The 12,295-nt window shown below is 46.1% G+C and overlaps 1 protein-coding gene across 1 annotated transcript in view; it reads right to left on the bottom strand.

The window, feature by feature from the left end:
- Positions 1 to 12,295, bottom strand: part of USP5 (ubiquitin specific peptidase 5 (isopeptidase T)) — a 13,783-nt gene extending 1,488 nt beyond the window's left edge. The window contains exons 1-18 of the mRNA XM_009329993.1: positions 12,277 to 12,295; positions 12,072 to 12,220; positions 11,709 to 11,775; positions 8,584 to 8,717; positions 8,134 to 8,279; positions 7,647 to 7,831; positions 6,954 to 7,048; positions 6,237 to 6,430; positions 6,008 to 6,079; positions 4,612 to 4,693; positions 4,266 to 4,391; positions 3,673 to 3,826; positions 3,086 to 3,260; positions 1,658 to 1,746; positions 1,258 to 1,449; positions 564 to 707; positions 260 to 405; positions 20 to 173 (exon numbers count right to left, since the gene is read on the bottom strand). Coding sequence (XP_009328268.1) covers positions 20 to 173; positions 260 to 405; positions 564 to 707; positions 1,258 to 1,449; positions 1,658 to 1,746; positions 3,086 to 3,260; positions 3,673 to 3,826; positions 4,266 to 4,391; positions 4,612 to 4,693; positions 6,008 to 6,079; positions 6,237 to 6,430; positions 6,954 to 7,048; positions 7,647 to 7,831; positions 8,134 to 8,279; positions 8,584 to 8,717; positions 11,709 to 11,775; positions 12,072 to 12,220; positions 12,277 to 12,295 — 2,323 coding nt within the window. The remainder of the gene's footprint in view (positions 1 to 19; positions 174 to 259; positions 406 to 563; positions 708 to 1,257; positions 1,450 to 1,657; positions 1,747 to 3,085; positions 3,261 to 3,672; positions 3,827 to 4,265; positions 4,392 to 4,611; positions 4,694 to 6,007; positions 6,080 to 6,236; positions 6,431 to 6,953; positions 7,049 to 7,646; positions 7,832 to 8,133; positions 8,280 to 8,583; positions 8,718 to 11,708; positions 11,776 to 12,071; positions 12,221 to 12,276) is intronic.

A 12,295-nucleotide genomic window follows, 5' to 3' on the forward strand; every position in this document is an offset into this window, starting at 1 on the left:
CCTGCTGCTTGGAACTCACTTCCAGGCCCATCGCGCACTTTAGGACCAACAGGGACAGATTCAGAGATGGACTCAGCTGCTGAGCGCCCCTCTGAGATATCCATGGCAGCTTCTGCATCAAGATCATCAATGTGACTAAAGATCCAATCCACAGCACGCTCCAGACTGTTGTTCTGGAAGAAAGAAGAGAAGACTGTGAACTTGGGAATGCCTGTTCCTGAGAATATCTTTTCACTCTGACATCACCCATGCCTCTCACCGTGGCTCTAAGCGCCTTCATAGCCTGGTCCCGGGAGAAGCCCATGGAGACAATGGTGGCCACACTGTCTTCTGAAGGAGGGTCTGGGCAGGCAATAGTTGACCCTGGTCCACTGGATCCGGGGAGAACTAATGGGTTAGCAAAGTCTGCAGCAGAAAACAGAACACAGCTCAGAGCAGTAAGATCTCTCCAGAAGGGATAAAGTCTGAGGTCCCAACTACTTCAGTTTTCCACTGCGGTAGTGGGACAGGAAGTACAATGGCCCAGATACAATAAGCTTCACCATGGCCATGTGGTCTCCTACCTGGATCATCCATATGTGACATGACCCAGTTCATGGCAGCCTCAACCCCACTGTTCCCTGTGTAATACACGGCTTTGCGGCAGGCATCCATGGGAAAGCCCATCTCCACTAGCTGGATAATCACTGACTCATCCAACATGGGTGCTGTGGGAAGACAGAGATTAGAGCCACCCACTCCCACCCAGCCCTGCCTGCTCCGTTTTGTGCAGTGTCACACAGCCCCCCAAGCCACCTTTTCCTGGCTTCGTTTCACTCAAGTTCTATCTCTCTGCTCTTCTCATCCTTTGATACCTTTCTTCTTCAGAAGTGCAGTCTCACACACAGGCACCCCGGGGAACAAAAGGATTCAACCTGTGAACTCAGGAGCACTGGCTCTTCCCTACCCTCCAAACCCTACCTCCCACTGCGTTTTGTGAAAATAAAATACCTCTACCAGTTACATCTTGTATAAACCCCAGCTCTGCCCCCTCTAAATGCACTAGACATGCCACCTCCCCATCTTCCACAGAACAGGAATCAACAAACTCCCTTGCATAACACCCTTGCATAACAGGCATGCAAGGGAGGCAGCCGGTGTTCGCTGATGGAGGGACAGGGAAAGTCTGAGCAGGTGGAAACCGCTAGCATGGGAGACAAGACAAGGAGAGCAAGGAAATGAGTCAGGCATCAGGAAGAGAGGAGGAGAATCACTAACATGTCGGAGAGGAGAAGTGAGGGGAGCAGAAGGAGTCGTCGTCCTCGTTGCCATAGAACCCCAGGCTACCTTTGGGCTCGTCTGGTGTCACCAGTGGGGGTGCGATGTCTGGCATTTCTTCTTCTCCATCTTGCAGCCCTGTTCCCTGCAGTGCAGAGATATCCAGCTCCTCTGGCATTTCAATGGAGACATCTGCAAGATACAGTCTTGCTCAGCCTCCCCATGGGGGCAGAAACAAAGGACTTGGTTGAAAGATCTAGAAGGGTAAGTCCCCGGGGATGCAACATGCTACAGTCTGCAGCTCCTTTTGGCGCAGTTACTTTCCTCTTTGCAGTAACGACCACAATACCCATATATGACTCCCAATACCTATATGCTCTGTACTTCTCATCCTTCTTACCAAGCTTTTTGGGCACCCAGTCCAGACCGAAAGTGAATTTCTTGATCTGGATCACCAGATAATCCGGGAAAGAGGCGAACCGTGTTGTTCTGAAGGAGATAAATAATACTTTTAAATACTTTGGCAGCAATGATTGAAGGCACCTAGTTGATTCAAGAAATCAGTGAGCAGGGTGGAGGCATGTCCTAAGGGGGGATACAAATACCTGTGCAGCTCTCCTATGCTGAGCTTAAAGCTCCTCAAACACAGAACCATTTCTAAAGCAGATACTCTGACAAGAGGAGACGGAATGCAACATTTACAAAATCTTGGGGGATGAAGAAAAAACGTACATGTTCTCTCCCTTCCAATCCTGTATTTTACAAGCCTCCTCAGATTTTAGTATTTAATTAAAAGTCTAACCCTTAAGGAAATGTAGAGGAAATAACATCTTTTATTAGACCGACAGATACAGCTGCAGGAACTGACAAGCTTTGAAGCACAAGAGCACTTCTTCAGATACAAAGCAGAAGCAGTGAATTTTAAGCTAACTGAATTTGATTGAACTATGAAACGGAGGGGAATGTTTGTGAAGGGAGAAGCAGTAATAAGAGAGACATACTTATTATCGGGGGATAATTGTAACATGCTGTAAAATTAAGTTAAGCAATGGTATATATTCAACGCTAATTCTTACGAAGTGTTTGAACACAACTCACTACTTAAAAGCAAAACAAAATGTTACTTTTCAATGTGATCGCATTACTATATATGACTGTTCATGTATAGTAGCTATTGCTTAATAACAGAATATTTGTCAGAAAAACACTTCCAATTCTTTGAGGACTACCCTTTCATTGCAAAAGAACAATCAGTAGCATCACGGCAGGAAGCTGCGTAAGTTTGTAATCTTCCCACTACACCTTTGCACTGTCGCATGTGCTGCAGGCAGTAAGACAAATTAAAGCTGCTTTTTAAAACTTGCTATTAGCATTTAAGTTAGCATTCTTTAAAATAACTCACGCGTCTGTTACACTCAGTGTTATGCTCAAACTTTAATAGCTAAAAACTTCTTTAAAGGAATTTTAGAGACCATGCAAGACCAGTGTTGCCATACTGTCAGTACTGATTTTAAAGCTAAATTTTGAATTTAGAATAAAAGCTGCTAGTTTTCTGGAATATCACTGTATTTTCATAGCCCCTCAGCAATTGAAATCTGATGGTAAGGATTTCACTAGTACTGCTGTTCTGCCCACTGTAATCCCTTGGGGGCAATCACTTCAGCACTGGCAGATTGGTTTCCCCTCTGCTTCAATGTTCCATGGGCCCAGGGTGTGGAGGACTACAAAGCTTTGGTAACGCTTCTCCCCCAGGCAACTCAAAGAAGTCCCCAAAGATGCAGCTATTGCCAGGTCATCATAGCCTAGCTGGTAACTCACACACACTCACTTGAGAGCCACAGACTTGGCCTGCAAGGCTGTGCTCCAGAAATCATCCACCTGCTCTGGAGCTCCATAGGCCTCTAGGCAGGAGCTGAAAGGCACCTTGGCTCGCACCAGCTCAGGCAGTGGCTGCTTCTCCTCCTCAGCCTGCCGCTTCTTCTCCTCATATTCCAGTAGTTCATCTAGAGAATAAAGCAGAGGAGTCAAGGACTACCTCTAGGTACCTACAAAGCAACTGGTGTAAGCTACACCCAGAGGCAGAATAGGCCTATAGATACACGCCATCAAGAATGGAGCACAAAATAGACAATGTCTTCCAGAGCACTGTTCTGCTACTGCAGTCCTGTTTTGCTGTTGACTCACAGCCCAGCTTGTGGTGTCGGAGGGAAAAGTTCTAGAGGGACACCACTGTGTCAGACCACCTCTGAAGAAATCAGCCCGATCCCACAAAAGCAGGTGAAGGATCGATCTGGCTTCACAAGTGGCAAAGCCGGTCCTTGGGGAAGTCCCTTTCCCATTTAAGGAGTTCTGTAATAAAAGTACAATATCCAAACATAATGTTTGCTACTCTTCTGGTCGTGGCACATTACTGACCTTTGTTGAGTGCAGCATCCATGGGCACAGGCAGCTGCATGATATAGTCCACACGCTGGGTGTATTTCACCTTTTCTGTGGCCAGGCACTTCAGCTTCTCCTCCACCAGAAAACGGAAGACCTCATTAGGGTTCTCCGAGCTGCGGCAGTTCCTCTGAAGAAGGAGAGATTAGAAGGATAGATGTAACATCAGAATGGCAGAAATAAATATCTGCAGTAGCAGTGGTTCCACACAAGACATGGCTAAAGAGTATTCACTTCTGTACCCAGTCCACTGGTAAAGACAGCAAAGAGTAAACTAGAGCCAACTTCTGTACCCCAGGAACCCATGCCATCCCTGCTCCTAAAGAAGACAATTTACATCTCCAGCCGTGCCATTCCCAAAAGAGATTCCTCCAACAAATCAGCCCTGAAAACGTGGCCAAGCATCTCTCCTTCTCTGCTTCCGCAGGCACTAGCTGGCCCATTTCCTTGTGTTCTCTCCCTCTCTCTGCTCTGATTGCCAGCTTCTCACCTCTACTCCTCACCCCCTGCTGTGGGGAGAAAACACAGCTGGGCTCCCCCATGATTTGACAGATAGACTCAACCATTACCTCCACCATGTTGATGAAGTGCAGAAAGAACTCCTGGGCGTCCTGCTGTCGGTTAGTGGAAAATTCTGGGTGCCCCTTTCCAATGAGGGACTTAAACATGCGTGGAGCAATGCCATTTTGCATACCCTGCAAATAACAAGGTGGAAGAGGAAGGTGGTCGTAATTTGCTAAGCATGTGTCCTGGCATGTAGCACTCTACTCTTAGCCATGCTTTTCTTCAGGTGACAGGGCCCTGGAACAATCCCCAGGACATGTCTTCAGAAAAGGTTCTCTCTCCATCCCCATGTAACACACACAACGCCTCATGCAACACACACATCATGAGGGTGTCGTATGCAAGCCTCACCTTCTGATCAGGCTGCTGCTCCCCATCTGCAGAAGCTGGCTTTGAATACTCCCCAGAAAGCAGTCCATGGCCCAGTTTGGCTCTGGAATGATGAAGAAGTCACTGTTAGCATCAAAAAGGTTTCTGCAATCCCACATACTCCAGGAGCCACATCAACCCATCCAGCTTTACCACTGCCATGGACTGTCAATCTCACAGATACCAGTTTTCTCTGCTGCGCCAGCCAAGATCATCTTATCTTGGTCTGCTCTCTGGTCCCATGAGACATCATTGACTTGAAAGTTACTAGGACTTCTGGGCACCAATCTCAACCATTGCTTGCACAGTGGGGAGAACACAGAGGAAGAGCTTCCTTTTCCCCACAGAAGGGCAGCTGGTGCTGAGCCATACAGCAGCTGCGTAACAGCCAAACTAAGCTGCAGCCTGACATGGGTAAAGTAGCAGTGTATCTAATTGACTGTGCAGGAGACAATAGGGCAGAGTGAAATTGTCTGAGCCAGAAACAGCATTGCTGTGAGCAGACTGATCACATTTTCCCAGGGGAAAGATCAAGAATGACTGCATGAGGCACTTAATGGACAACAGTAACATTCAGCAAATTCCTCCTATGCTCAGACTCTCCTACTATTCCACTTCACTCCAGTCCCTCCCCATCACTGTTGCCATTTGTCTGGAACCAAACCCTAGCAACTCCTCCCTTTGCCCAGGCAAAAATCTTTCTGGCTGTCTCAACTTAATCCCCTCCGCAGTGAACACTTCACCCCAGGCTGTCCAAATTTAGAATCCTTCCTTACTGCTGAACTCCCTTCCACAAATGCCATTGCTCCACCCCAAACGTCCATATACTGCTTTGCTGTTTTAGAGCAGATGTAGCACAGAATTCATGTATTTAAAATGCAACACCCTTCCAAATCTTGTGTTCCTTCTTCTGTATATTCTCCTGCTATTGTTCACACAACCCCTCTTGCATGAAGCCTCTTTAAGCATATATAAATTATCCACTGAGAATAAAGTTGCCTAAATCTATGTATTTCTTTGCTCTTAACCATCTCCCTCCGTTGCAGAGAGCAAGCACCTTTTTGCTGTTACGCAGATAGAATATGCCTACCAGAAATCCCCCCTGTGGTTAACATGGTACTGCGTTCCCCACATAATACATTTAAGAGCCTCTCATGAACACTGAGGTGCACTCTGTCCTCTCCATCTAGGACATTCAGCTGAATTTTCTTGGCTTAGATCCTTATTGATCACTGAGGATCAGTGTCTCTGGTGATGGACACGGAAACAGAGAGGCAAGGCTTGAGGGAGAAACCTGCAGCAAAGCACACTGTAGCAGCGCAGAGGGGACACACCCAGGCAGCCTCAGCCTTCCTTCTCTCACCAAAACTCTACGTACACTTGTGTGCTGAAGTCCTGTGTGGGGTCCGAAGGTGCACTTTGGAATATCTTCTCCAGCTTGTCCACATATCTGGAAAACAGAGCAATCTAAGGGACATACGGGTTCACCCAGTAGAGACACAGTTCTGAGCCTGATTACTGTAACAGAAGCTCCCAGCTCTAGGAGACCTTTGTACTGATCCCAGGGGATCCCAGGCTAATGAAAAGGAGTGATTAAGCTCACTTACTTTCTCTGGAAGTCTGGGATACTGAACAGCACCTGCATCACAGAATTGAGGTAGCAACTGTTGCCCAGGTTACGGATACCAGTGTACCCAGGCCCATAGAGGGGCTTGAGCTGCACGCCAGACTCCTGGATGAGCTCCCACTCCCCAATGCGCTGGTTCATGTCTATTTCCAGTTCTGTCATTGTCTTGTCTGTCTGTGGAGGGAAGGAACAGGAAAAACCCTCAAAGAAGACTCAAGGGAACATCAGAGGTGTGAAAAGTGCAATGCTGTAGAGAAACAGAGAGTCAAATCCATTATGTTTTATTAAATTAGAAGAAGAGGAAGATACAAGAATTGTTTTCAAATATCTGAATACCTGGGACAGAAAGAGGAATGATAAGAAACATGGGAGAAATCTGAACCATCCCCTGTAAAGGGGCATGGAAATCACAACACACTAAGACTGAATCTAGGGAACAAAGCTCAGCGCCTGAGAACCTCCCTGCCCACAGTACTGACACAGAACCCCAAGGAAATAAACCTGAGGGACAGGAAACAAAGCCAAAAAAGGCAATGGAAGAAGAGAGGCAGATGAGTCAACTCTCCACCTGACAAAAAACAGGATTTCTTGACCAGGAATGGTTCTGCATAGCCACAGAAAGCTGGGATCCAGCTAAGACACCTCAGAGTTGCTTCTCTCCCCCTCTGGGCCTATGGAGGACCACCCCCCCCCTCACCTTCTGCATCTTGAGCATGTCAATCCCAAAGTGAGCAAGGTGTTCTGCCAGGTTGGGATCCAACACCATGTCATCCTCGTCGTAGGAGTAGACGTCTATGCAGGAACACAGAGGAAAAGGAGACACTTATAATGGCCTGTGATCTAACACTCACTGCCAGATGAAGAAAACAGAGTGCTCAGAACTGGGAGTTTTGACAAACTGAGCAGCTGGGGTTTCTCTCCTTTCTCGGGAGAGTAGCATGACAAGACAGAATATTGAGGTTCCTCCAAAACATGTGACAAGACAAACAAAGCTGTCATTGATCAAGGTACAGAGGAACATGTATGTCTGGAGTGAGGAAAGTGGGTTACTGTGCCATATACTCTCTACTCAGGCTTTGCACACAAAATTCTTTGATAAATATCCCAACGCAGAAAATAAGACGGCAACCTGGATAACCATTCTAAAACCCCCCAAATTACAAGGGAGGGGAGGAGGAAGGCAAGGATTTATCAGCTGGTTCTTTGCCTGCCACAAGAAGCAGGTCAGAGTGGGAAAGTTCATGATAGGATGACACTGAATGTTCCAGGTCATAAGATGCGCAACACCAGCCTAATTCCTGGAAATCCTCCCTGACTTCCCTTGTCAGAGACCACAGTCAGCCTGAGTGTTGCCTGGCGTCTATAACCCTCACAGGATCCCCCTTCTCACCAGCCCCATCAGGAGTAATTGTTCCCAGTTTCACAGCCAGTGGGTAGCCAGTTTCCCGATAATGCTCAACCGCATGATTGTTGCCACCACTGCCATCAAAATAGCGTCGACCACAGAGGATGGCTCCATCAGTCATGTTCAGCCACAGGTTCTCCCTCATGTCACACTTGCTGCACTTCCAGCCACTATTGACAAGGAACAGAGAAGAAGAGATTAGGGTGAAAATCTTTGGGTTCTACCTCCCAAGCCCTCTCCATTACTACCCACTGACCATAGTATAAGCAATCTCATTCCTCTTTTACTTCAGAACACTGAGCATCCTGAAATAGCTTAGTTTGCCACTTCCCCTGAATTTACTATGACAAGGCACACTCAGAGACTCACAAAAGAAGTCTCATCTGCTGCTGCAGTCCAAGACAGGAGAAGAAGGTGATGGGGGTGGGTCTGGGATACAGAGCGACACAGCTAGTTTCAGTACTATGCTCACCACGGTGGGATGCGGACATCGTTCTGAAGTTGGTGCAGGGAAAAAGCGTGTTTGGATACACGCCGAACCTCCCCATCCCAAGCCTGCACCTCCTGCTTCCGTGAGGCTGAATCTGCTGTCAGGATGGCCTCGACTGCACTGGCAATCTGGAATTAGGACAGCAGGAAAAAAAATGAAGGGTACAAGGAGAGAAGCTTCCAGTGCCACAACAGTCTGCATTTAGGCTCAGATGGGCAAGTCAGTTGTGCTAGGGCAGCATTCAGGAGCCTCAGTCACAAGCCAGGGCTCCGTAACATAAAGCATTGTATAAGTGTAGAACAACCCTGCTTACTCCAAGCTGAGACTTCGCAGCAGCTGTGCAGGACCCCTTTTACAGGACAGCGGTTCCTTCTCTGTAATGGTGCGTTTCCTCCTTACCAACAGAAAACACAGCCCTCCACCCAAACGTACCCTGTCTCTGACCATGTCCGGTAGTCCCTCCAGCCCATCACGAGGAATATCCAAATGCTCTGGGAAAATTACTATTTTTACATCTTCATCATATTCAAACTTTTCCTCTGTGATGTCAAATCCACCTTCTATACCTACAGGAAGAAGAAAACATTGCAGTAACAGGTAAAACCAAATAGCTGCTGAGGCCTCTTTGCCCATAGCTTACATGAAATAAGGCACCATGACTAAGGCAAAGCTCTAGATCAACGATCCACAATCTTTCTTCTATTTCTGGATCCCAAAGTTTCTGCTGGAGGTCTGAACTTCACAGGAGCAAATATAAGCCTAGTGACAATAGGTTTGCTTTTCCCAGCTCTTTTTACAGATGCTTAGAAGGAATCTCCGGACCCTGGCTACAACCAGAAAGAAGACCTGCTCTAGAGAGACAGTCGCCAGAACAGAGCCATGATAAAGCACTGCTGCTCATCCTTCACAGTACATCCAAGATGGTGAATGGAGATATGCATGAAGAGATCATATTCTAACCCTGTTCAAATGTCTAGTCTACCAGCATCTTTAAGGAGCCTGGCTCTGCTTCTTGCCTCTTCCAGGAAGGACAGTTCAGAGCCCTGAACTTAAGCAAGGCAAACCAGGGGTTTCTCTGGAACCAGAACATCCAGAATTACAGAAAAAGTCTTAGGAAAGGTATAGTGCTAGTAGTTTCTCATGCCCACCTAAGCATGCTTTCCAGAGGTTGCCACAGAAATGGGAGTTCCATATATAACAGGTTATTTGCCAGCTGTCAAGACTCATGACGGACGGTCACCAAAAAGTAACATTTGCAGTGGCGGGAACAGTTTCTGATTTATGTAGACACTCAGGAAAAAACCTTGGCCCTTCCTGTTCTCCAAGCATTGACACCTTACATCCCATAAGGAAACAGGCAGAAGACATTGCTTACTAGCAGCCTTAACCCCCTATGTTTTTTTTTAAACTGAATTTCCTTTATTTCTTTAAAAATGGCATGCTGTGACTGAAACAGATCTCTGCAACAGATCTCTGAAGATCTGTCACTGCAACAAACCTCTGAAGGGAATACAAGTTTTTGCTGTTTAATGCCTCAGCCTCAAGAATCCAGTGTGTGACACGGCTCTGATAACCATTACTGCATTTAGGTAAAACAGTATATGTTTTAAATATATGACAAAATAATGCATATTTATTTTTATCAAAATAAATACATGATCAAATAAATAAAAATGACAAAATACCCAGTTGCCACAATACCTCCCACAACTCTCCTCTCAAATACCTACATTTTTCAGACTGTGTACAAACTGCCATGTATGAATGCAGATGCTGCAAGCCTGAGTGATTTTAGAAATACCTGAAAACAGTCACCAGCATCATGCAACACCATACCCAGATAATCCTCTCCTGTGCCTCTTCAGCACATCCCAGAGAGATCTCCTGTCATAGAGTAAAGCAATACACAATCCCTCAAGGTATTACACAATTCCTGAACTCTAAAAAAAACTAAAACAGACTGGTGAGGTCCCCTCGGGTGGTTGTGTGAACCTTCTGAGGCTCCAGATGAGGAAGAGGGTCATCAGACAGCAGACTGCCTCCTAGCCCTTTTTCCCCCACATATAGCCAACAGGTTGCCATGAGGTACACTGCCTCCCTCTCCGTGGTTGTACCTAAGCACCACAAACTCCAAAAGTCGTTCAACTAATATGCGGGCGTGGGTGGCAAGCACTATAGATTTTTTTTCCCATGGAGAGGGAAGCTGAGGTACAGAGAGATCAAGGGCTACATTTTGCAGCCGATGACATTTTGCTCCTAAATCTTTCTAGTATTTTAAAAAACCTCCCATGTCAGGATTAGCTAAACCACCACAGTTTAGCTAAAAAAGAGGAAAACAAAAAATCTCTCCTGGATATAAGATCACTGCCTCACAGGACTAATACTTTATTTTATTCTCTCCCGCTCCATTCACGCCACTAAGCTGTTATCACAGGCAGCTATTTGCTGACCCATGACAACACTTGTCTCAAGACCTTTGTAGAATTGAGGATGCAGAAATAACTCATAATGCAGACTGGGCCTCATCTCTCCAAAAGCAGCATAATCATATACATAAAAGCACTGGCTATCTGAAGAAACGTAGATTCTAGTCTCAATTTTGCTAGAAGTGACCTTTGGGACTCCATTCACCTCACCATAAAAACAGGGAGCAGCTGAAAGTCTTAATGTTGGTGTTTGCGCTGTGGCAGCAGTGGAGTCACCGGGCGTCTGCTACACAATGGCACAGCCAGGGAAAAAGTGAGCGAAGAGCAAGACGTGCACGGTCCAGGTTCTGGATTTCCCTCTAGTGGTCAGCTTCCAGCAAGCCACGAACCTGTTACTGCTGAAAAATGTTCCTGTCCTCTGCTTTATGGATCTCCATAATGGTTCAGAAATTACTAGCCGAGACTGCTCCAAATAAGCAGCATCTTCACTGATTGCCATGACAGCCTTTGCAGTCGGTGCAAGAGAGTAATGGAACAGCAGCCCTGTTCTTCCAAAAAAGGGCTTGTTTTTAATATTTTAATGTTCACGTGTATTTCCTCCAGTATCAGCCTTGTATTTCAAAGAACTATCGAGCCAAAAGTGTTAATGCAGCATTTACCAGTAATTTCTTCCCCACCTATATAAATAACACTAGTTCAATTTATCAGGAGTTTAAAAAATAGTTTTTCTATCAGAAACTTCAAACTTACTTTTCTCAGACCTATACATTTTGTCAAACTTACTTCAGCCCCACACTGGATGCATCCATATAAAGCAAGAGCCCCACACTGGTTATACCCACACCAAGCTGAGTCAGGCACACAGAGTTAAGAGAGGATGCAAAACATATTTATCTACAGAAAACACGATGCAACTTTGAACATAGAACAAAACTACCACCTCAACAACTGTTTTGCAGTAACTGCCCACCTAAGACACACTAGAAAACATGAAGCTTGAATTCCGTTGGGGATACTAGCTTCAACTAGCCCAGAAGAGGAAAGGCAAAAGAGATGTGCCACAAAGCCAGGCAGCTCCAGAGGACTGGTCCAAAACAACAAGGACGATACGGTACACAAGTGCTCTCTTACCAATAGCCAAGCGAGTTGGTTTCTTCCTTGGGGGGTCCCCAGCACTGGAGTTGGTGTCTTCTTCCTTCTGTCGCGTTGAGAAGAAATAGGGAAATGGAGTTAGGGGAACAGGCAAGCTGCGGCAAGCCTTACGGATTGAAATTAAGCTACTCTGAAAACAGAAAGAGGCCAAGCAGAAATAGTGTGGGCAATCCATACAACAATTCAACAGAAGCAGGGCTGAAGAACTGGTGTATCTCAATTCACCAAGAAAAACAGCAGTTATATTTGAGGAGAGGAAACTCTGTATCTGATTGAATACAGAGACATAGCCCAGCTCTCAATTTCAGAACAAGTTTGATTGTATGTATTTTTATTTTTTACCGGTTTACGTGTTCTTTTGAGGTGCAGGTAGACCCGCTGGCCTGTTTTCTGATAGTGCTTTTCCACATACTGCTTCCCAAAGCCCAGGAACGTGTTCATGCAGATATACAAGCCGCCATCTGACTCCTGGAAGGAAGGAGAGAGAAAAACTGAAGGGAGGTGGTAAAGAATGCCATTCCAACCGCTAGGATAAGCACAGACTTACCTCTAGGAACACTATTCAT

The sequence above is a fragment of the Pygoscelis adeliae genome, unplaced genomic scaffold, assembly GCF_000699105.1.
Source record: "Pygoscelis adeliae isolate BGI_AS28 unplaced genomic scaffold, ASM69910v1 Scaffold120, whole genome shotgun sequence".
Classification (NCBI taxonomy): domain Eukaryota; kingdom Metazoa; phylum Chordata; class Aves; order Sphenisciformes; family Spheniscidae; genus Pygoscelis; species Pygoscelis adeliae.